The sequence below is a fragment of the Carassius auratus genome, unplaced genomic scaffold (genome assembly GCF_003368295.1).
Source record: "Carassius auratus strain Wakin unplaced genomic scaffold, ASM336829v1 scaf_tig00218104, whole genome shotgun sequence".
In the NCBI taxonomy this organism is placed as follows: domain Eukaryota; kingdom Metazoa; phylum Chordata; class Actinopteri; order Cypriniformes; family Cyprinidae; genus Carassius; species Carassius auratus.
In genome coordinates this window covers 1-25,617 of record NW_020529380.1, presented here as the reverse complement: position 1 = coordinate 25,617, position 25,617 = coordinate 1, and the positions used below count along the sequence as shown (strand labels likewise).

The window sequence follows — 25,617 nt, the reverse complement described above, 5'->3', positions numbered from 1 at the left end:
CAGACTGGGCCGCCCGACCCCTCTGTTATCCCGTGGACGTACGTTTGGATGGTCCACCTCCTGCAGCAGCATCAAACTAAAGGACTGCGGCCACAACGGCCATGACTTCCTGCCCAGCCTGGAGGAGGCAGCAGTGCCCAGCGCTTCCCTCGCCGCGGCACACTCTCCTGTTTCACTGGAACTGGAGCCCATGGTGAATAATGGATCAAGCGAACCTGTCGCTCCAGGTGGCCACACAAAGGAGCCACCGGCGCACAGCCAGCGCTGCCAGCCCCTCTCCATCTCCACCGTCCCGCTTCCCTCCGCCACCCGCTTCCCGCACAGCCCTTACCACGCCAAGACTAGCATGCAGGGCGATGTGTACAACTTCCTAGAGAGACCCGCCGGCCTGAGGTGCTTCCTGTATCACTTCCTCGTGTGAGTAGTACTTCCCTGTTCACTTCTACTCACCTGCATGTAACATTTGTGCTCATAAAGCTTCTGATTGGCTAATAGGGGTTTAATCAGACTTTTGTCGTGCTAACTTCATGTCATTCTAAACATCATTTAGTAGGGGATGCAACTATATCAAAATCTCACGATATGATAATATCTCGATATGAAGTCCACCTTACGATAATTACCACGATATTTAAAAAGAAAAAGTAAGTTTTAAAGTTAAATTATTCTATCTAGTGCACTTTGAGAGATCAAAATGAAGAGTTCTTAACTAAGTCAGAAAATTTTTTTTCTGATAGGATTTTACAGCATTTTACTAATCAGCATTTGTAAATATGAAGCTTGCGATGATTAATATTGTAATATTTCATCACTTTAAAATGAGGATAAATATTTATGTTTATCTGAGCCTATAAAATGTACTTTTAAATACATTGTTGATTTTTTTATATTTGGGTTGTTGACATTAAATAATTTTAGGAAGTTGACGTCCTATTAATAGTATTTGCTATATGGCATTTGTAAATATTAACAGCTAAATTAACAGTTATTTTTTATATCTATTTGATTAATATGATTATATTAGGGAAGTTATAATGTCTGCTTTGTGAAATGGAAAAAAAAAAAAAAATTAAAAGCTTTTTACTAATAGTTCTGTAATTACTACACATGCAGATTTATGAGTACTCATTAATTGAGCGACAACATGGAATGTTTGTACAGTTAGAAATTAATTTTTAATTTCATTATAGAATTAATATAGGCAAAAATAGTGATGCTTTAGTATACAACTGACAATATTTTACCTATAAATTGTCCATGGACACTTAATGCACCTTATTAAGCGTTCTTTTAAACTGCTATATTAAGAAGCTGATGATTTTTTTAATCATGTTTATGTTTGTTTTTGTCTGAGAGCGTTTGACTGTTCTTAGAGGTTGCCTGTTGTAGGAATGTATTTGAGTGTGTCCTCATTTCAACTGCGTTTTATTCCTAAAAATAGGTTGGACGTCTGGTTTGGTTTGTGACTGAGGCATTTAAGAGTTTGCATGCGGAACCCTCACAGAAAATGTCAAAATCTTTAGTTTTGTTTAGTTTGTGCTCATTGCTCCAGTCGTGTGTTAATTACAGCTGATGCCGAGTGGCTCTCCATAACTGAAGGAGGACAAAGTGTGGTTGGTTGACCAAGCGTTGTTTTTCAGTTGCTAAGATGTTCTGAATAATGGCTGTGTGGTTGCTAGTGTGTTCTAATGGTACTAGGTAGTTTCATAGTTATTTTTTGTTTTATTTATTAAGTATATATACAGTGCGTGCATACTTATTAGGCAAGCTGATATTCTGATAATTTTACACATTTTGCCAATTCCAAAACCATGTCAATCTTAATAACTACTATTCATTTTGCATTTAATCATTTATAAGTGATATATAAGCTAAAAACTCCACAATGTGCAGGTGTGCATAATTAGCAAGCAGGTTTTCTTTTACAGATACAATGAGCCAAAAAAGAGATTTAGCTCAGATTAAAAGTCAAAAATTGTTATATGCCCATGAGAATGATGCAGTACTAGAATATGCAAAGTTAAGGACAGCAAAAATGCTCATTAGGTCAGCACGGTCAGAAAAAACAGGTGGAGAAGAAGAGACACGTTCACTTAAAAGAATTAAGAATTAAGGTGAAGAATTAGGTTTGAAACCATCAGGAACCATGTCAAGAATTTATCTTCCACAATCTTTTAGAATTTAGAAAGTTTTAGAATTTTAATAATTTTTAGTCAATCTCTGCAAGACAGACTTTTCAGGATAGGAGAGTGACTAAAAATCTTTTTTTCGGTAGTGACATAAATGAACAAAATTTTCATATAACAAAATGTTATAGTAGTGTTTTAGTATGTGAGGTAAAATTATGTGATGTGGTTGCTACCAGAGGTGGGTAGAGTACCCAAAAACTTTAATCAAGTAAAAGTAAAAGTAATTCTAGAAATATTTACTCAAGTAAAAGTAAAAGTACTAGTCTCGAATAGTTACTTGAGTAAGAGTAAAAGAGTATCGGATAAAAAATCTACTCAAGTAGTTACTTTGGGTCATATATACGGAGCCTATTTTTATTTAGATATATAGATAAATGTACATAATGTATGTGTGCGTGTGTAAATGTATATATTTCATCAGCCTTTACTCCAATTTATTATAAAACCCTGTCTGTTTACTTAAGTAACAGATATAGGTTTCATGCCATAACATATTTTTAATACGACTGACTTTATATTAAATGTGAATTTAACATTGAAAGTTAATGTGATATAAATATTGCTACTAATCTTTCATTGTTCAGAAAGAGAGCAAATAACATTTACATTATTAAAGATCATTTTCACTTAACCATTTACAACATTTATTGCATTAAGATAAAGTAACGAGAGGAGCGTCGCCCACAGTAACGAAGTAAAAGTACAGATTTTTCCCAAAAAAATTACTCAAGTAAGAGTATAAAGTACCCATTTTTAAATATACTCCGAAAAGTATTAGTTACCCCGAAAAATTACTCAAGTAAATGTAACGAAGTAAATGTAACTCGTTACTACCCACCTCTGGTTGCTACCAAAGCATTACTGTCATTACCGAAAATGTGCTGTCACTACCGAAACATGGGATATTTTGTCAAAAATAAAGTATGCTGAATTATCAACTAAGATGTTATGATAGTTTTCAGTGCAATGTATATTCATACTAACGAATCCTTAACTTTGAAATCAGTATGATCAACTTTTTGCCTTTTACAAAGAAAAATTTGATTAAAAATACAACAAATCTCATAAAAATTACACTTGAAAATGTAAAAACAAAAAAAAAAGAATTGTTATTGATTTACATTAATTTTTCTGGAAAATGTTTAATAAAATAGCACAATCTTAATAGGTCAATATAACCTTTCTAATTAAATTATCATTACTGTGTTGCGGTAGTGACAAATGTGGGGAGAGGACAAGTATATTAAAAAAGAATTATCCGCACAATTACTAGAAATGAGTACCTTTGATATTATACAATTTGTATACATACAAAAAAATTTTTTCAAGACATCTCCAACTCTGACTTTGGACCAATTCTTAGACCAATTCAGATTATAAAATCTAAAACAAAAATAAATCTGAAATAAAAAAAACCTAAACAGTAATACATATATAAGTAAGTTATTATCAAAAATAATGACAAAAGCACATAAAATTGCTATAGTATATATATATATATATATATATATATATATATATATATATATATATATATATATATATATATATATATATATATATATATATTTGTCATTATTTTTGATTATAACAGTATTACTGTTAAGGTTTTTTTTATTTCAGATTTATTGTTGTTTTAGATTTTTATTTCAGTATTACTTTTCATTTAAATTTAATTTAATTTGTCATTTCATTCTATAAATATTAATATTTAATATATATATATTTTTTTTACAATAATAACCCTGCTCAGAGTCAGTCCCCATCCACTTGTATTGCATTGAAAAGAGCAGCATAGACATCTGGCTAAATATCTCCTTATGTTTGTGTTAGATTTAAGAAAGTCACTGGAACAACATAACAATGAGTAAATAATGGCAGATTTGTATGTTTTAGGTGAACTATCTCTTTAAGAACATGCTGATAACTCTCTGACCCACTTTTTTCAGTGAATGAATTCCAAATTGAGGAGAATAATGAATGTTCAGATGTGGCGCTCTGCCTGGAGCTTTTGGCACATATTAGTACTTTTCTTGAACTTATCAGACAAGCATGTCATGACAGCGTTGGAAACTCGCTTCAGTGCTGATGCTTTGGTGGTCTGATAACCTCTCTCTCTCTCTGTGTAACTGAGTATCTAGAGTTGCAGTCGCTGCAGTGAACCTGATCTCAGCCTCTTACAAAATTAAACCCCACTGACTGATATTCTGTGCCGCTCCTTTAAGTAACTCTTACTTGCCGATGGTTATCGATGCCAGGGTGTTCTCTGGCTGCTCTGCCAGCGCTGAAGTGGACACACAAACATCGAACGCATCCATCCTGACAGACTAATGACCTGTCTGGCTCTTCAGGTGACCATGTTTTCAGAAATCCTGTCTGGGTTTAGAAATTAGGATTAACGGTATAATGACTAGATGAAAAACACCTTTATTGCATTTAAATGATTATATATGTATATAAAAAGCAAACTGAGAGTCCAAACTACCAGAACTGTGACATATATAAAAGCTGAAAATAGAGAAGCTCAAAAACCTTCAGAATGAAAATTTAACTTAAATGAAATACTACTACCTTACAATAATCACTTTATAATTAAAGGTAAATATAAATATCTAAAGATTAATAAAAACCAATAAAAACTGTCCAAGAACTAATAAAAATGTCAAAATTATTAACATTTAAACTGAAAAATTACAAGTAAAACAAAATCTAATTCAGATTACGAAATAACAGTGCTATAACAATATTATGCTCAATAATCATTCATAATAATAATCCCCAAAACTTGCATTTATAAAGCATATATGAAAAAAAACAGATGTTATTTGAGTATTGCTAGTGTTCAGAAGTATTTAAAAACCCTTGGGAGAATGTTTTTGTAGAAGTTTTGAACTATAAAATAAACAAGAGTCACTGGGATCATCTGTGAAGTCTTGATGTGGTTTAATCTTATTGTTGTCTCAGAGATAAAAGTGAGGTTTTATATAATCATTCTCTCGCAGGCTGTGTCTTTACTCAGCTTCCACATTCCCAAATGTGTGCTTTTTTTGCCAAAGGCTACAATGTGGAAAAAGTGCGGAAGATAAAACAGACGACACTGTTGCATTGTGGGAGATTTCCTTCAGCTATGCACATGGCCAGGTGCCTCTGATGAATCTTATGCACTGATCCACATGCCAGTGCACCTTTTCACTCTCTGCATTCCCCGCGCTGCAGCTGCAGATTATATTATAATAAATATAGTCGAAAATGAACGTCACCATAATTTCTGTTTGTTTTATACTTACATGTTTGATTCATGTTCCATTCGGAACAGGGTTATTATCGATAACTAAAACTACTTAAACTTTTTTTGTTGATTGAAATAAAGCTGAGTTAGTAGCCAAGGCAATAATATTAATATTTATTTAGTTTAAGTTAATTCACTGGAAATAAAATAAATAAAAACGGAAACTGAAGTAAAAATTTAAATAAAAATCAATCTAAATTGTAATATTAAAATAAATAAAAACTAATACGAATGATAAAAAATTTAACTAAACCTAAAATGAAAGTTTAGAAATATTGATAAAAACAAAAAGTATATAAATTATAATAAAATAACTTTGGTTCTGAATGCTATTAAACTTAAATTATTTATTGTGGAGTGAAGGGAAATAAAAAACATGTTTGATGCTTGTAAAGATATTCAGTATTTTACATTATTTCTGAATGTAATAATGGAATGTGAATTATACACTGATGCAACTCATGAGTTTTTTGCTCTGAACTCATTATGATGAATACAAAGTTTCAATGAACAGCATTTATTTGAAATAGAAATATTTTGTAACATAACATATCTAAAGACATTATATAATAAATAAAAAAAATACTGACCTCAAACTGAATGTAAAAGGGGTCATTTGATGTTGCTAAAAAGAACATTAGTTTGTGTATTTGGTGTAATGTTAATGCGGTTTAAGGTAAAAAACAACATATTATTTTCCACATATATGGTCTCTCCTCTATGCCCCGCCTTTCTGAAAAGCTCATCATTCTGAAATAGCAAGGTGAGCGCTGATTGGCCAGCTATCCAGTGCGTTGTGATTGGCCGAATGCCTCAAGCGTGTGATGGAAATGTTTCACCCCTCATCATACGGTCTCCCGGCACGGCGAGACAAATCCAGTAAAACCCATTACAAACTAAGCCTTTGCTGCATGCAGTAGTAACATAATTACGGATTATAATGACTTATACTGTCTTTTTATGCATTGTGTTGCGTATCTTGCCTTGTAAACATAAAACCATGTCTGCATTTTGTGACAAACAACAAGCGCTACTCTACACTGCTCAAAACTCACGTTTGAATCATCAGTGGCAAATTCTTTAAATATAAAAACGTACTTACAGGCTGTGAGTCAGAAGCACCAGACTGTCCTTGTAAAGTTGTTATTGCTCCACAGAATGAATGCATTATAGGCTACTCTTGTAGGAAAGTAATGCACTCCATAAAATGCGCTGCACACATCTGAAAATTTGGGTTGAACTGTTCTGGAACAATTGTAAATACAACTAAACCACTGGTTTCTAGTGGTGTCCATCTGGGGGCATGCTAGAATGAGGCGTTTTAGGGGGGTGTGGTTGACTCTCTTTGGATTTGAGACTTTAGTCTTTGCAGCTTTACGGATCTTCTTTATGCACCAAGAGCTTGTAACACTTAACAGAGAAAGGAAACATTTTAATCACATCATATGACCCCTTTAAAAATTCTACAATGCAATTTTGACCAGGTTCGACTTATTTTCCAGAAAATACAGTATTTATTTCCCCCCTTTTTTGGCACACATTTAAGAACATACTTAATTGAGCCATAAAAATAATCAGTTCATCCCAAATAAGATCATAACTCATAGGCGATTTAATCCACTCCGGACAGCTGGATGCATGAGTCATTTTGAACCGTTTTCAACTTCAAATCCCATTAGACATCAAATATATGATTGGTTTGGTTGTTTTTGTTTGGCTCTATGAAGCGAGTCCACACTTGGCTGGGTGGGCTGCTAGTTTTGCTAGCTGTAACTGTCTCGGATTATTTGCACTAAGAGCGGTCTGTAGTTACCGAACTGCATCGTACGGAGACCAGTGTACCATTTCGTGCTTAAGTTGAGCTGGCGACCGGATTACATTCATGTTCTCTTGTTTCCCTGTCAGGATCCTAAAACTGCCTGCCATCAATAAGTAATCTCAGGCCAGAGTCGGGTCAGGTGGTGTTCATGAGCCGCTGTACTTCACAGCTCCGCTTTTACAGTCACACTCCTTATATCTCAACGCTTTGTTTGTGCTGCTTCGGGTTGCCCTAGACAAACGGAGACATTCACAGGTTATCATCCTCACTGCTTTAGTGGATTTCTTAATTGGAAGGTGTATTTCCTACAAACCCATACACTCTCAGAAAAACTAGTGTTAAGTTGTGACTGGAGCAGTATTCAAGCATTATAACCAATCACACAAGATTCTGATGAGCTTATGAACGCAATGGCCAATCAGAGGTGTTCTGATGAGTCATCGCTAAAATGCTGGTGCTTCCTTCACTCGCACACTGACTGAATTTCTCTTTCTGGCAAATTCAGAAACAGCAAAGTGCAGATGTGTGTACAAATCTATAATTAAGATATTGATTTCACAGTGTTAACAGTTTCAGTGATTTTAATGGGAGTTTCTGAGAGTGATTGAACTCTATACTGTCCGTTAAAATGATCTTTGATAATGTAAATGTTATTTGCTCTGAAAGATTAGTAGCCGTTTTTATATCACGTTAACTTTCGATGTTAAATTCACATTTAATATAAAGTCAGTTGAATTAAAATATGTTATTGCATGACAACCATATGTGTTACTTAAGTAACAGCTGACGGTTTTAATGCATCGTTAAATAGATTACATTATTGGGCTACTTTGACCATCGCATTTTATCTAACATAATCTGTGAAGATGAGAATCGAAATATTTCAGGATATAGTTTGAATATTTCTAATAAAAATGAAAAAATAAATAAATGATGCTTAATGATAATTTGCCAATATGCTGTTGTGGCTGCTGTGTGTCACATGACGAAAATAATGAGCATACCTTAATGATGCATATAAACAGAATACAAGTTCTTTAAAGGTACTTTAACAGTACATATTTGTGCCTAAATGGTATTAATGCTTTAAACATGTGCATTAGTACCTAAAGTTTACATATTAATACCTTCTGAAAGTGTACTGCCCCAGTGACAGTTTTGTACCTTTTTCCTGTGAAAGTATGAGAGGGAAAAAAGTAGTTTGAATATGCATCCCAGTTGTTTTGCAGTATGCCAAATGTGCAGTATATGATAGCATAATCCTCTGCATCACCCTGCTAATGAGTATTAATATCTCTGCTAAGCTGATGTATGACCCCGATACGAGGGGCATGACTCTGGGAAACAGCCATCACCGGCTTTTCCTGGATGACCGGAAATCTGTAATCGCTGTCTGATAGGTCAGCAGTGATCCGTCCTCTGCAACCTTGAAAACGTGACCTTTTGAGAAAAAGAAAAAGATTATTAACTTTAAAGAAGCCTGATTTTTGTACTCTTGTTCAAAACTATGTATCTTGCTGTTATTATTTATTTATTTACTTATTTTTAAATAAGGCACTTCTGCACACCAAAGCTGCATTTATTTTATCAAAATTACAGTAAAAACAGTAATACTGTGTAATTTTATTACAATTTAAAATAACTGTTTTCCGATTGAATCGGTTTTCTAATGTAATCTATTCCTGTGATGCACAGCTGTATTTTCAGCATCATAACTCCAGTCTTCAGTGTCACATGATCTTCAGAAATCATGAAAATATACTGATTTGCTGCTCAAGAAACATTTCAGATTACTATACATTTTGGAAATAGTTGTGCTGCTTCATATTTTTGTGGAAACCGTTATACATTTAGTTTTCAGGATTTCTTTGATGAATAAAAAGTTCAAAAGAAAAGCATTTATCTGAAATAGAAATATTTTGTAACATATAAATGTCTTTACTGTCACTTTTAATCAATTTAATGCATCCGTTCTGAATAAAAGTGTTAATTTCTTGCAAAAAATCCCAAACTTTTAAATTATGTTTATTTATATTACCATATTTGTGTCAGTTTTTATTTCTCTGTGAAGTTGTACAACATACAGTGATTTAGCTAATAATGTTTTCTTTTTTAAGGCTTATTGTGATAAATATTCCAAGTGTGTCCCAAAATTCATGTCTGGAAGAAAAGACCTTGGTAAATTTTCCAGGCAAGTGTTGGTATAAATTGAAATGATAAAAGTTGATAAGTTGACATTTGCTTTGATTTGAATGGGTTTTCTCATTAGTGAGGGTCAGATTAGTTTTCTTGGGTTGATTAAACCATGTATTATGTTTCCTTTCCTTATAAAGTTACTGGCCAATTAGCAAGCAGCTTTTAGTTACCAAAGCCAATTATTACTTTCATTAGACACTTAACAACTCATGCAAAAAAGACCCACGAAATGTAACAGGACAGCTGTAAGAAATGATAGTTGAGATTTGATTTAGGCTTAATACCTATATATTATTAATGACATTGTAGATTTTTTGTTGTGCACTGATCTTCTCTTTAAATGTACTTCTAGATTAGAATATATTATCAGTTTTAATGGACGTGATGAATGCCAGTCATCAGTCTGATTTTGGGATCTAGCTCAGTAATGCACCAGATGTTTTGTTTTAATCAGGTCTAGAGTTTGTCCTTCATTTTGAACGTCCCAAGCTCGTGACGCTATTAGCTGCCGGTGTGCCGTGTCTTCTTAACGCAATGGGAGGTTGATTGAAAATGGCTCGTCTAAGGCAGGGTTCAGAGGAAACTGTTATTGTTTTTGGGCTAGGAATCTGGCTTGGATTTGGAATTTAATTTGGCTGAAGTCGAGAGCCCTGGATGTGTCTGCAGGGGTCCATGGGATTGACAGGAACATAATGTAGAGTAGAGACCAACATTTGCACAAAGAGAAACGACTCATGAGGAGTAAAGGGTCATGATGACAAAGGTCAAACACAACACGACCTTTCAGAAGATGCACAATCTCAGACTAGATTACTCTTGGTTTAAAGTTGTAGTTTTTATTAATTAGACTGTAGTGATTAAAAAAAAAATAGTTATTTGTAAATTATTAAATTGTTTAATTTACAATTTAAAGTAAAAAATGAAGTAAATATATATTTATTATTTATATTTAGTGATTTGTGATATTTTTAGATATATTTTAATAGAATTACATAAAATATTTCAATATATTTCAATATAAATATAAATAATAAATATTATTTAATAATTAAAAAGTAAACACACATGTAATATGTAAATAAATACAATTTCAATGTAAATTCTAAAATAATTGAATAACTAAAGTGTGTGAAATTGCTTTATGTAAATTGTTTTAAGAAAATATAAAGTGTATGTGTGTGTCTGTATATATATATATATATATATATATATATATATTAGGGCCGGGACTTTAACGCGTTAATTGAGATTAATTAATTACACAAAAAATAACGCGTTAACTAAGATTAATTAATTACAGAAAAAAATTCCCGCATTTTTAATAACTTATTTTTGCACCGCGGAACGTTTCTCACTGGATTTGTTTCGGCGGACCGATTATACTGAAGCACCAACTAGCGTTCGCATATCACTGCAGCACATCGAGTCTCGAGTATCACCTCAACGCAAAACATATAGCAGCTAGCGTGGACTTTACACTTTATGTTGAATTATGTATTATTTTGTTGGTGCAACAGTTTATGTTGAACTCTTTATTGTTTTGGCCAAGGTTATTAAGAGTTGGACTTGAGTATGTTATGGCCTCTGAAGCAACAGAGAGATGTTTTCTAATAGTCAGTGTTTCCAATGTTCTGAATGTAATTGACAGTATTGTGTTTTACTTAAAAAAAAAAACTCTTTACAGAAGGTTCCAGCACCTATAAGCTTCCTGAATTTCTGAAATGTACTATTTCTAAATTGTTTCTAAATATGCTATTGCTACACTTCATGGCAAAAATTGCACTTGTCTGCTAGACTTGGCTGAACAAAAATAAACAATATTTTGTTGCTTAAGCTTATGTATTCAGTCATTATTCAATGGTATACTATAAATCCATTTGAAAAAAAAAATTACTTCTCACTGTTCTCAGGTCAAATATTTATATGCGATTAAAATGTGATTAATTTCGATTAATTAATTACAAAGCCTCTAATTAATTAGATTAATTTTTTTAATCGAGTCCCGGCCCTAATATATATATATATATATATATAGTACAGACCAAAAGTTTGGACACACCTTCTCATTCAAAGAGTTTTCTTTGTTTTCATGACTATGAAAATTGTAGATTCTCACTGAATGCATCAAAACTATGAATTAACACATGTGGAATTATATACGTAACAAAAAAGTGTGAAACAACTGAAAATATGTCATATTCTAGGTTCTTCTTTAGCTTTGATTACTGCTTTGCACACTCTTGACATTCTCTTGATGAGCTTCAAGAGGTAGTAACCTGAAATGCTCTTCCAACAGTCTTGAAGGAGTTCCCCGAGAGATGCTTAGCACTTGTTGGCCCTTTTGCCTTCTGTCTGCGGTCCAGCTCACCCCTAAACCATCTGGATTGGGTTCAGGTCTGGTGACTGTGGAGACCAGGTCATCTGGAGCAGCACCCCATCACTCTCCTTCTTGGTCAAATAGCCCTTGATGCCTTCAGTGGGACTCTACAATTTTCATATTCATGAAAATAAAGAAAACTCTTTGAATGAGAAGGTGTGTCCAAACTTTTGGTCTGTACTATATATATATATATAGTATATTCACTGGCCTCTTTATTAGGTACAATTTGCTTGTACTGGATTAGACCCCCTTTTGTTTTCAGAACTGCCTTAATTCTTCATTGCATTGATTCAACAAGGTGTAGGATATATTCCTCTAAGATTTTGGTCCATATTGACATGATAGCATCACACAGTTGCTGCAGATTTGTCAGCTGATCATCCATGATGTGAATCTCCCGTTCCTCCAAATCCCAAAGCTGCTCTATTGGACTGAGATCTGGAGACTGTGGAGGCCATCTGAGTAAAGTGAACTCATTGTCATGTTCAAGAAACCAGTCTGAGATGATTCGAGCTGAGGTGGTGCATTATCCTGCTGGAAGTAGCCATCGGAGGATGGGAACATGGTGGTCATAAAAAGATGGACATGGTCAGAAACAATGCTCAGGTAGGCCAGGGAATTTAAACGATGCCCAATTGGCACTAAGGGGCATAAAGTGTGCCAAGAAAACATCCCCCACACCATTACACCACCACCACCAGCCTGCACAGTATTTCACAGTTGTTGAAATACTCAGGCACCAACAACCATTCCACACTCAAAGTCACTTAAATCCTCGTTGTTCCTCATTCTGATGCTCGGTTTGAACTTCAGCAAGACGTCTTCACCACATCTAGATGTCGAGTTGCTTCCATGTGATTGGCTGATTAGCTATTTGTGTTACCAAGCAATTGAACAGGTGTACCTTATAAAGTGGCTTGTGAGTGTGTATACAGTATGTATAAAATACAGTCTATAACAGACATTCAATTATTTTTAAACATAAGATCAAAGCCAGTTTGATTCTTTCATATTTTGACTATTATTCACAGATGGTACCTGAACTGTTTATAGTAACAATTCCCTGCGACTCAACCTTTAGACAGATTTAAAGGGATATTCAGCTTATGAAACATTATTACTCTTTCATCTATTGACATGGCTCTTAATCCAAATTTGAGAAAACGATGGAGGCCATATTTGTTCCATTTACGAGTGTAGCGTCCTGCATCTCTGTTAATCCTGCTGTTGATGGTGTGATATCACAACATCTGGTCATTTCTGAAACGGATTAGAGGAGCATTTCTTTTTCCATACAGCGCAGCTGCAGTCATTTAGCTCAGATGATATATACTCGCTTATATTTTTCTTTTGACATAAGTTTTTAAACGGCATACAGTATGCACTTGTTTTCTGAACATAATCGCCTTGCTTGAATAGCATTGAGAGTCTTAGTGACAGAAATTTAAGGACCTTGTGATTATGGGCTCCAAACAGAGTGAATGTTTAAAAGCCACTGCTTCCAGTAATGTACAGCGTCAGTGTCCTTTGACTCCTTTAAGAGCAGAAACCTGATCGTCTGGAACCTTAAGAAGAGCAGAACCTTACAATGCTGAATCAAATAGAGCAGAACCCAGAGCATAAACCTAACGAAAACCAAAAATTTGAAGTTGCTGTTAATTTACTCAACCTTAGGCCACAAGATGCAAGCTGACTGCTATCGTCTCTTTGAGAGTCATAAGAAAGCATCTCAAGGAACAAAATTAACAGCTGTGGCTCCTGACAATACAGTACATTGAGATCTTGTGAAGCGAAATTATCCGTGGTGCAAGAAACTGAACATTATTTATAACATTTATTACCTAAGAGTGTCAGGGCAAAACAGCAAGAAGACTGCCTTAACATTATAATCCACTGATAAACTAGTGTTTTCTGTATATTCGGCTGCAGTGACGAGGTCAACGACTCTCCTCTCCATACAAACTACATAATCTGAACATATTTGTTTTCCATTTGAATTGGTTGATTTAAAAGTAGACATTTTCTATAGATATATTTTTCAAGTCTGTGAGTCAAACACAGAGTTGAGATAATTTTTTTTTTGACGTGCTACATTTCACCGAGACGGAAGAAAGTGCACCGTTTGCTCTTTATTTTACAAAAGCACAATGTTTTGTGGTTATTTTGAGTGCACGCAATTGAAAGTAGATCTTTTACCGATTTGAAAGATGGATTACTCTTTTCTGTATGAGCAAAATCAAGGGTGTATATTAAGCTAAATGCAATTGATCGCATCATTGCCTCCAGTTTACTGTTCAGCTTCCACGCTCTGCACGAACATTTCAGGAGCATTCTTGGAAGCAAGTTTTATTTTAGGGAATTCAGTTTGTCACTCCAGAAACTTTACAGTTTATATTCACTACCAGTCCAAAGTCTCTTCTGCTCACAAAACATGCATTATTTGATCCAAAATACAGCAAAAGCAGTTTACTATTTGAATATTTTTTAATGTAATGTATTTCTGTGATGCGCAGCTGTATTTTCAGCATCATTCCTCCAGTCTTCAGTGTCACACGATCTTCAGAAATCATTCTAACATACTGATTTACTGCTCAATAAACATTTATTATTATCATTATCAATATTTTTCAAGATTCTTTGATGAATAGAATGATCTATTATACACTAAACCATTCACATTTCTATTTTTATTAAGCAAGCATGCTTTAAATTGACCAAAAGTGATGCTAAAGACATGTATAATGTAACAGAAGATTTATATTTCAGACAAATTCAGTTCTTCTGCACTTTATATTCATCAGAGAAACCTAAAAATACATCCTACATATCTGTTTTCAACTTAATAATAATAAATGTTTTTAAGCAGCAAAAAATACAGTTTCGATCGCAGGAATAAATTACATTAGAATTTATATTCAAATAGAAAAGGGTTATTTTAAATAGTAAAATATTTTTACTGTTTTTGGTGTACTTTGGATCAAATATCTGACTGTTCAAAAACTTTTAACTATATGTTGCCACAAATTAGGACCTTATAGATTAGAATCTTGAAGAACAGAACAGAACTAGAACGGAATCCTATAGGATCCTATAGAATTATGAAGAACGGTGCTCTACAGTTCAGACTCTTTAGATGAGCAGAGCCTCAGCTCAGGTGTCTCTCCGCTCAGGAGCGGTCAGTATTTGAGGATGTTGCTCACATGTCATGACTGTGGTTTGGGTGATGTTAGGAGACCACCTTCAGTCACAACAGACTGGAACCGCTCGAACACTCGAGGTCAGCGTACATCTGGACGTGACGTAACTCCAGAACGCCTTCGCTGCTTTATCTTTTGAAATAAACATCTGACTTTTTGATCTCTGACTGCTGTGTGAGTCACATTGTGTGTTTGTCTTTTTGAGTTGGAAGGAGTGTGTGTGTGTGTGTGTGTGTGTGTGTTTGAAGGAAAAGCGTGTGTAACCTCTCATGTGGTTAAACTGTCTCACATCTGTCCTCTGTGTGGGAATCCTTCCCAACACTAACAGTACGCTCATTCTGTTCAAAACCATCACTAGTCTGAGACTTTTCTGAATGACTAGTAGATTAAGGACGTCCTGTGTAATTAGGGGGGCTGTGTTTTGCTGGTGTGCTTTTCATTCATTTTAACTTAATTTTTAACATCTATTTGAATGTGTCAGGATGGAATTAAAGACAAATCAGTGAAAGTCAATTGTATTTATATTGCATTTCACAATCTGTCATGATGAATTTAATTTAATTTAATTTAATTTAATTTAATTTAATTTAATTTAATTTAATTTAATTTAATTTAATTTAATTTAATTTAATTTAATTTAATTTAATTTAAACAATACCAAAGGCCAAGACATCTACCGTTACTATTATTTTATTTTATTTTATTTTATTTTATTTTATTTTATTTTATTTTATTTTATTTTATTTTATTTTATTTTTATCTAGTTTTGCCTTAACAGAAAATTAGCAGAAAATGGCAAGTTCTTGTTGTCTATACTTATTACCCAGCTAAAATTAATTAATTAATTTGTTTCACATCTACTATTTTTATTTGATCTTAATTAGTAAATTTGTTCGTTCATTCTTTTTTAAGGATTGATGTCTAAAAATATGCCTTAATATATTTGTGTTTGTCCTGATGTGCATCATAAAAAGCTTGCAGGATTACGATTAACTGGAAATCATAGAGAATTTTATTTTCCAAAGAATGCAAGGGTGTTTTGGAATGTGTAAATTTAAAATGAATTATGTATATTAAAGCAATACATTTAGTTATATGCAAATACAAACAGCATGTGACAAAGTGTTGAGTTATGCTGAGTTACTGCTGTATTGGCTCATAACAAGTTTGTGAATTGAGATGATTTGTGATCAAGGCCATAGTTGCCTCCAGATCCAGTTCAATGGAAAAATAACCGAAATCTTCATCAGTCTATGATGAAATGACCTTACGCGGTTTTGATGTGAACAGATAATGATGTGGTGTGAATCATCCGATGAAATCATTAAATGGAAAGAGATACACCTGTGTGTAATGGCAGATCTTACCTACTATATGTCCCAGGTTCCTCATGGTCCTCGTCTGCCTGATATTCAGCGTCCTGTCCACCATCGAGCAGTATGCAGACTTCGCAACAGGATCTCTCTACTGGATGGTAAGCCTTTCACAGGATATCAGTTCTTTTATGTATTTATTTAATTTTATTTTTTATTCCCATCTAATTATTTTATTTTATTTTATTTTATTTTATTTTAACAGAAAATACAAATTGCTTGTTTTTTATATTTATTACATAGCTAAGACTGATACTGTAAATATATTTATGTATTATTTATTCTATGATATTATCACACACCCCTAATATATAATGAAAACTTTTTATTAAACTATTTTTAATAAATGCATTTTTTAACTATTTATTTATTGATTATTTTATTTAATTAATTGTATTATTATTATTATTATTATTTTTACCTCTAACAGAAAAAAACAAGTGCTTTGTTGTTTATATTTTTCCCCCAGCTGAGACTGAAGCTTTTATTTATTTATATTTATTTATTTATTTTAAAAATACATTTTTACTTTATTCTTTTCTTTTCTTTTTGCCTCAGCAGAAAATACCAAGACGGATCCTTTTTTTTTACTAAAATAAAATGTGTTTATGTATTTTTCATCTCTTTATTTATTTATTGAATAGCATGCACACACACTGAGATATTTATTATTAAAGTTAAAGGGGTATTTTCTTTATGTGTGCTGCAGGTGATTTCCAGTAGACTCATGCAGTACTCTAGTCTCCCACTGGATGGCAGTGTCACATCTCAGTTGAGCTAATGTTGAGTTCATGGACAGGATTTGAAGGCTCTTATTCCTAGGAGCACATTAAATATTCCTGATGGAGTAGTTTAGTATTTCTGTCAGTACACAACACCTGTGAGGAGGACCTTAGAGAAACACAGAGGAGCTGAACAGCGTTTGTGTCTATTTATACTGTGTACGAGATAATACACAAAGATCAGCAAAGATCTCAGTACAAACATTTCTTAAAGAATAGTCAAATATAAATCTCTTTCTGGAAAAAGACTTATTTGTGTCTGGTTTCATTACTTTGAAAAGAAACATTTGATCTTATTTTTGTTTTTGTTTTAATCCTCTGAAAAGTACAATCAGTTAAAAAGACAAAAGACACACTTGAAAGATTCCAAATAAAAATTCCAAATTGATTTTATTCTAAAAATAAAATAGAATAATACAAAAATCAAAGTTCCAAATCAAAGCTGATCTCTAAAGGAGAGATTCTGAAACTGGGAACTCTATTAATTATTTTATTTTATTTCTACTCAGTTAAGACATCTACTGTTTTATTTTATTTTATTTTTAATTGTATTATTTAAAAAATGAGTCATTTCACATCAAAGGATCAGAGATGTTTCACACACACACACACACATATATATATATTATATTGTAGTGAATAGGAGTGCTCACAGTTAGTTTGTTTCTGCTAGCAGACTATATTTGTTGTTAGCTGTTTTTGACCTGTGTAAGTAAACTGCAGTCGGGCCGGAGATGGGGTCAGATGATGATGAGAGGTCAGAGAGGAGCTGTAGATCAGTGTGTCCTGCTGACTCAGAGCGAGACGATCCTCCGGGATAGTGTGTAGAAACGCATGTATGCATTCAAAGATCCACCCGTTTCTTTCTGCTCTACAGGAGATCGTGCTGGTGGTGTTTTTTGGGACGGAGTACGTGGTCCGTCTGTGGTCAGCTGGCTGTCGGAGCAAATATGTGGGTATTAAAGGCCGTCTGAGGTTCATCAGGAAACCCATCTCCATTATAGGTATCTACTTGAAGGAACTGTATAACTTCAGGTTCTTTCCTCACACTAAAAATTTCATATTTTATTTTTTATTTTTTATTATTATTTTTTTATTTAATTTAATTTTGTGTTTTGTTTTGTTTTGATTTTATTTTATTTTTTTTTTTTATTTTTTTTTTTTTTATTTAAAAAAAAAAAAAATTATTTCTAAAGGTTATCTAATTGTGTCCAGTATTATTTTAGTATAATTGAGAAACTACTCTAAGTTTTTATTATAATAGTTAATTAATAGAATTTGTTTTTTTATGCATTTAATTTTCATTACAATTTGTCTTAAAGTTTAAGTAATTTTGTTGTGTGTTTTTGTCATTTTTATTTATTTTTATAGATTTATATGTATTTATGTAGTTTTTATAGCTTAAATAAAATACATTTAGGATTTTTTCAGATACCATTTATTTTATTTCAAGTAACAAAGTATTACTTTAAATATTTTTTTAGTTTAGTATACAGTATATGTACTAAAGATGTTTTTCTTTCACCTTAAGGTTACTGTTTTCACTACAATGAAATATTTGTTCATGCAATTTCTAAATTAATAAATTAATAAACTGCATGCAAATGTAACAAAAAATACAAATGTAATAATAAATCAATTAAATAAAATAATTACTGCATGACTAAAGTAAATAAATTAATACAATTAAATTAATAAACATTAGTAATTACAAACCAGTAAACAACCAAAGAGGCTTTAACCTTAATGTTATTACTTTCACTTCATCGGAAATGTCATGTTTACAGGCTAATTTATTTATTGTTTTTTTTTTGCAGTGATCAATAAGTGATAAATAAAAAATAAACAAAAAATAAAGTAAAATGAATGAATAAATAGTTTCCGATTGAGTATATTTTTGAATAACCATGAGCTGTAATTTTATTTATACATTTTGCATCAAAATGGTGTCATTCTTGTCACTTCTCTTGTGTTTTCTCTCTCTCTCTCTTCTTTGACTGCTGACTCAGATCTGATAGTAGTCGTGGCTTCTGTTGTGGTTCTGAGTGTTGGGTCTAATGGGCAAGTGTTCGCCACATCTGCGATCAGGTACAGATATGATCAACAGAAGCATCATCCTCAGCAGCACAACATCCAGTGATGATCATATTCCCTGATGTTTATTCTACTACATTGCTGTGATTTCTGTGATTGCAGAGGGATCCGCTTCCTCCAGATCTTGCGAATGCTGCATGTGGATCGTCAGGGGGGAACGTGGAGGCTTCTGGGATCAGTGGTTTTTATTCATCGGCAGGTGCGCTTGATTTACGCCGTGATATTCACCTTAAGACTTTACAGTACAATGAAAGCCGCTGATTTCATCAAACAGGGCTAATCAGTGCACGTCTGGCACAACCCACCTCAGATTTCTCTCCAAATATGGCCTCATGATTTCACATTAGGATAATCTAAGCGGAGAGCTCCCGTGGCAGTGATCTAAGGCTTTATGCATTAAATCCAATCGCTTTATGCACACATTTTCTCAATCGCTTCATCGTTGACACACTTCTTATGAAAGGGCTGAAGTTCTCAGTGGATCAGGGGTGATTGGGCTGATATTCAGCGCCCCGTGAGCCTTCACATGCACTCCTGGCTTTAGGGAAGGTTTGCCTTTTAAGGTGCTTTTTATACTCCATGGCATTCGCCACATAAACTATGTATTCAAGCAGTTTTAAAACGCCATTTTTATTGGGTTTTCATCTTAGTCTGGAGTTTGTATATTGCCCCAAAGATGTAACAAAAAATGTATACAGTGTGTCATTAGGTTTCCATTAAGTCATGAATTTAATTTTTCGTCAGATTTTTATTCTACTAAAACACACAAAAAAAGAATAAATAAAGACCCCTAAAATCTAAAAAACTAAGCAAAAAATAATAAATAAATAAATAAAAAAATAAACAAAATAAATCAAACAAAATACATTTATTCAAAAGTCCTTTTTATTTAGATTTGAATCCTATCTTTGAATGTATATACGTATATTAAAAAATTATATATATATATATATATATATATATATATATATATATATATATATATATATATATATATATATATATATAAAATATATATATATTTTTTTTTTTCATGCATGTTATGAATTCATAAATTGCACCAAAAATGTACCAAAAAATGCTTTTTATTTATTTGGACTTACTCAAATAAGAATATTAATTTATGTATATATAATAAACAAACAAATAAATAGCTAAATATTTTAAATATATATATTGCACTTTTTGAGTTTTATATATCACACTATTTGAGTGAATTTATGTATTGCACCAAAAATGTAAACAAATTTTCTCATGTGAATTTTATTCCTTTGGACTTAATTAATTAATATTTTTTATTTATACATAATAAATAAATATGTATTTATTTGATTGAATTTAAGTTGCACCCAAAAATGTACCAAATAATTTATACAAATTTTGCCATCAGATATTTATTCCCTTGGACTTACTCAAATAAAATATATCTAAAAAATATATACATTTTATAGATAATAAAGAAATATATGTTTATTTGAGTGAATTTACATATTGTAACAAAAATAAAAAATGTAACAAAAAATGTATGCAAATTTTGTCACATAATTTGATATCATATTGTCTAATAAGATATGTGTAATACGGTATATGTAAGATATGTATAAGAAAAATTTGTCAGATCACTGAAATAATGCAGAGCCTTGAAATAATCAGGAGCTCAAGTTCAATCTTAAGTCTTGGAAATGGGTTCATCTTTGTTGATTATTAACAAACGATTTCCCCCGGTTCAGGAGCTGATCACCACGCTGTACATCGGGTTCCTGGGTCTGATCTTCTCCTCTTATTTTGTGTATCTGGCGGAGAAAGACGCAGTGGACGAGGAAGGGAGGACGGGTTTTTCTAGCTATGCTGATGCTCTGTGGTGGGGTGTGGTGAGTTTAGTCTTCTTCTTTAAAAACTTGAGTCATTGGAGTTGACAAGCAGAAAAACACCTTGTTCACAAGACCAGGTTCGTCTAGTTTCCATCCGATGATCGACTAAGGAAGTCTGGCTTTTTAAGCTAGCTGGTCTGATCAACGACTCTGCAGATCTGCTTTTCACATCAGTCATCGTCTAACTTAAATCATTTGAGTTGTTCAATGTTAGGTGTGTTTGTGGTTTCGACATAATTAAAATCTAGAAATCCTCTTGCCCTCTGGGGATCTGGTGTGACCTCATACGCAAGCTAATCAGCAGTTCATCATGAAGTTTCTTGTTTTGTAGAGTACTTCAAAGTTTGAATGCATATCAAGTATGTTTATAACATGCGCACATTTCATGATGCATTGTGGGATTGCACTGGTGATGAATCCTCAGAATTTGGCCGGTATTAAATACTTTATATGGATTTTATGTCAGTCATGTACCTTAAAACACAGCATACATAGCGAGCTCAGCAGGTTTCGGAAAAGTGCCTCGTGTGGATGGTTCATGAGTGCTGCATGTCAAAGTTAGTTGAACACGAATGTATTTTGTGTCTCAAATAGCTTGTATTTGTCATTGGGTCGGGTCTGGTGAGTTTCAGGGTCTTTCTTTGGGATGGTGGGAATGTTTAAATCCACAACAGAAACTTTAATTGAAGCTCTAAAATGCTTTTAAATGTCCAGTGATTTCTTTGTTCTGTCGCATTGCAAACCACACAAGAAAAGAGGGTCATAAAACATCCAGCTACCCACTCGAAAGACTGTTGGAATCGGTCCTGGATGAAGTTTCCAGTGCAGTTAATTAAAAAGCTGAATTTAGTGTGAACCGTAATGGGAAACCAATCGTACGGCTGTACGGGGAATCTGAGAGCCACAAAAGCTCGGCCAATGTCCCTTTCACCTCTCGCTCAAAGAGCTTTGTTCTCTGTGCCGTAAAGTGTCGGATCTGTTAATTAAAGCTTTAATTGCAGAGGCTCTACCTCTCTGTGAAGAGGGTCAGAAAGCGTACGGCCACCCGTCGGCTCTCGAATCCCAGACAAAGCAGTTGTTTGTATGGAGGAGGTGGCTTTGAGAAACCCTCGATGGGGGTCGTCTCGCTCTTGTCTCTGTGAAGTCTGTAATTGTAATAAAAACCAGACGCAACTGAGTCAATAAAATGTCATGCGGTATGATTATAGTGGTATAAAATGAATGTGGATAGCATGATGAGATCCTCTTGAGAACTTCAAATGTGAGCCATGTTTGAGACATTGAGGTCTTTTCTGAAACTCTCAAGAGAAAGCATCAGATGTAAGCAGACATCTCTTGTTCTCCATCTCATAGTTTTAGAGAAACACTTTTTCATTTGTGTTTTGTCTTCTTCTTTCGGGACCGAGTGAGCGAAGGGGAACCGTTTGGTGTCTGGTCTGTGTTTTTCTTTTCTGGAGTTGCAGGTGCAGACCACAGCTGGCATGACACATCCAGAGCCGTATGATGAAACGACATGAATCATAACCGCTCTCGCTAGGCGCTCGGCTCCATGCTAACTTAACAAAGCTGCTGCTGTTTCCTCTGGCCTCTTGTTTTCTTTTAAGAAGGAAGATGAATGTTCTTTATCCTTAATAAAAGTAAAAGAAAAACTTTGTAGAAGCTTAAATAAATTCTTAAAGAAGTGTGGTGGTCAACAGTTTGCACGCACTTAGCTAAAAACAAATCCTACTTTATTAGCTTAAATCATTTAAATATAAGTCACAAATAGTGGAGTAAATGTATCCAACCCTTTGCCTGCTAGCGTGTTTATGATTATTAAACAGATAGATCTGGTGTTAAATGCTAATTGATTATACAGCGTTCCACTCATGCGAAAATATACGCAATATTCTAGTAGCTATATTTCTCCAGTCACTCTTAAACATGTTAGAAAGCGTAACGCTTGACTTAAAAAGAAGAAGAGCTGTGAGCAGATATATTTAGTATGATTAAAGACAAGACAGAAATAAAAACTAGTGCTGTAATCGCAGCCCACACGCTTAGAATACCACACACACGCAAACACACACACACACACACACGCACACACACACACACTGAGATGTTAGCTTTGGTTTTGCCACACACGTAGAGCATCGACCTGAACTCTGTGACTCAATAACTCGACGTGAATCACTTGGTTGGAGAATATTAGGGGTCTAAGTCACACACACACACACACACACACACACACACACACACACACACACACACACACACACACAGTCTGGGGCGCCACCCATGGCACTTGAATCCCAGTGACTGTGGACTCCCTCTTGTCGTGGCCTTTGTAGTCTTTTGGATGTTCAGTGGTGGGATTAAAGCCTCACGCCACCCGAAGCACTTGTTTGACGCCTCGTCCTACTTTAGCTGTTTTTGTCCATCTTGAATGGGAAGAAACCAAACACACCTCATCAGCAGAAAGCCCTCTCGAATGAACTACGCTGCTACAGGCCTGTTGTTTTCCTCTGTGTTAGCTGAAACGCCATGTTTCAGGCTGGATTAGGGAAAGAATTAACCGAGGATGAACTTCAACAGACGTCTTAGAAGACATACTCATAAATCCTTAAGTGTAGCACGTCTGCCATTTCCATAGATCTGTTTTTGATTTGATGGTATTTGTTGCTTCCAAAATTAAAATAAATGTTTTGAAGATGTAATGTCTATTCTGGTTTGGTCGAACTGGACGTAAAAAAAAAAGGTGTTTGCTCAAGCAAACTAGCCACCAAGGTCTTATAGGTTACCATAGCTTTGCTATTTGGTTGCCAATATATATAAACCAATTTATCGGTTTTGCCGATTAATCGGTACAATAATTGATTGCTAGTACTATTGGCTATCGGTAAAAATCCATCTAGGTTGTGTTCATAGCTGGAGCGGCTGAGGAGGGTCTGCTATCAATATAAACACCTCATGCTGTTTGCTTTTGCTTTTTGACACATGACACTGTGTGCTGCACAGTGCAGGAATATTTATATGCGGATATAAATGCAGCCCTTAGAAATCCTGCTGCACCACAGAGCACCATTCGCACAGTTTTTAAATAAATTACATTCAATTTGTTCCCAGATCATTGTCAATGTACATAAAGATGTCACCCTGGCTTTAAGATTTGTGTATTGTGCATTTTTTCAGTGAAACAATTGTCTTTCCATGGCGTTAATATAGGTTTGTGTGCTTCATTTATAGAGCTGTAACATTAATCAAACTTTCTCTTTCTGTCTGCTCTTTTTTTAACACCAAACTTCAAACTCATCTAAGCTACATTGGTTCATTCTTGAAGTAACTTTACCCATTTGTTGATTAAATCAACTGTTTTAGACTGCCATTGAATTGAATGTGGATGTGTCCCGTGTGTGATACCCGTGATTTGTCCTAGGTGCCAATGCTGCGCTTTTGCCTGGGTGTTGAGATGAACATATTTTGTTATTTTGATAATTAACAAGTGTTCTAAAATAGAAGCAAATAAATAGTGAGAGTACACATACAATATCTATACATATAGCTATGGCTTTTGTGTAGATATTTAAAGATAGCCATCTTAGCATGACTGTTGAAGTGAAATGGTAACACTTTACAATTATCCAGTTTTAACATTAAGATCAATGAAAGCTTTGTTAATTTTAACATTTGCCATCACTAAATACATTTTAAAGTTAACATTAGTTATTAAATTATAAACTTAATGTTCAGTTTAATAATTAATATAATATTTTTTTATAATTTACAAAAGTATGGTTCAGTTACTGTTTTTTTTTTTTTAACAGATAGAGCACTTTCAGTATCCATTTTTTTTAAACTATCGGTTGATTTATCGGTTTCAGCCAGTGTTGTCCAACCTAGTTATCGGTATTTGTAAACTCCACTATCGGTCGACTTCTAAGCTGTCAGTGTGTTCTGTATGTTTTTAGCCAATTTCTTTACAGTTTCTAAGATGTTTTTTTTTTTATCTGTTCCTATAGCACATAAGAGTGTTTTGTCTCTTTATCATATTTCTGCAAACACTACAAGAGAATTATGAATGTGAATCCCAAACTCTCTTTTCCTCTTAGGTACCTGTGACTACAATAGGCTATGGAGACAAGTCCCTCAGGACGTGGATGGGAAGGCAACGCCTCCTGCCTTTAGCGTGTTCGCGATCTCCTTCTCTGCTCTGCCTGCGGTAAACACACTGACTCCTGTCTTTCTCTTTGCACACACACAAAACACACACATACTTTCTCTGAGCTTGTCTGGCACCCCAGGGCAGTGTTTTCCTATAGAGGCCCTCTAGTAATGGGGTCCAGGGTTAATGTGGTCCATTTAAGAGTGATAGGGCCCCAGGGGCCTCAGGGGCCCGCAGTCCTCATGTTACACATTATATAACATGCATCTGCAACATAAGGCTA

General features: G+C 34.0%; 1 protein-coding gene across 1 annotated transcript; it reads left to right on the top strand.

The window, feature by feature from the left end:
• Window positions 1-25,391, top strand: LOC113104750 (potassium voltage-gated channel subfamily KQT member 1-like; the record flags this gene model as incomplete). Its single annotated transcript, XM_026266127.1, is given in 8 exon segments — window positions 1-417; window positions 16,454-16,544; window positions 18,103-18,229; window positions 19,235-19,313; window positions 19,422-19,518; window positions 21,050-21,190; window positions 25,282-25,327; window positions 25,330-25,391. Coding segments are annotated over 8 exon segments (870 nt in total), but the record flags the coding sequence as incomplete, so codon positions are not given.
• Between the last annotated feature and the right edge of the window lie 226 nt (window positions 25,392-25,617).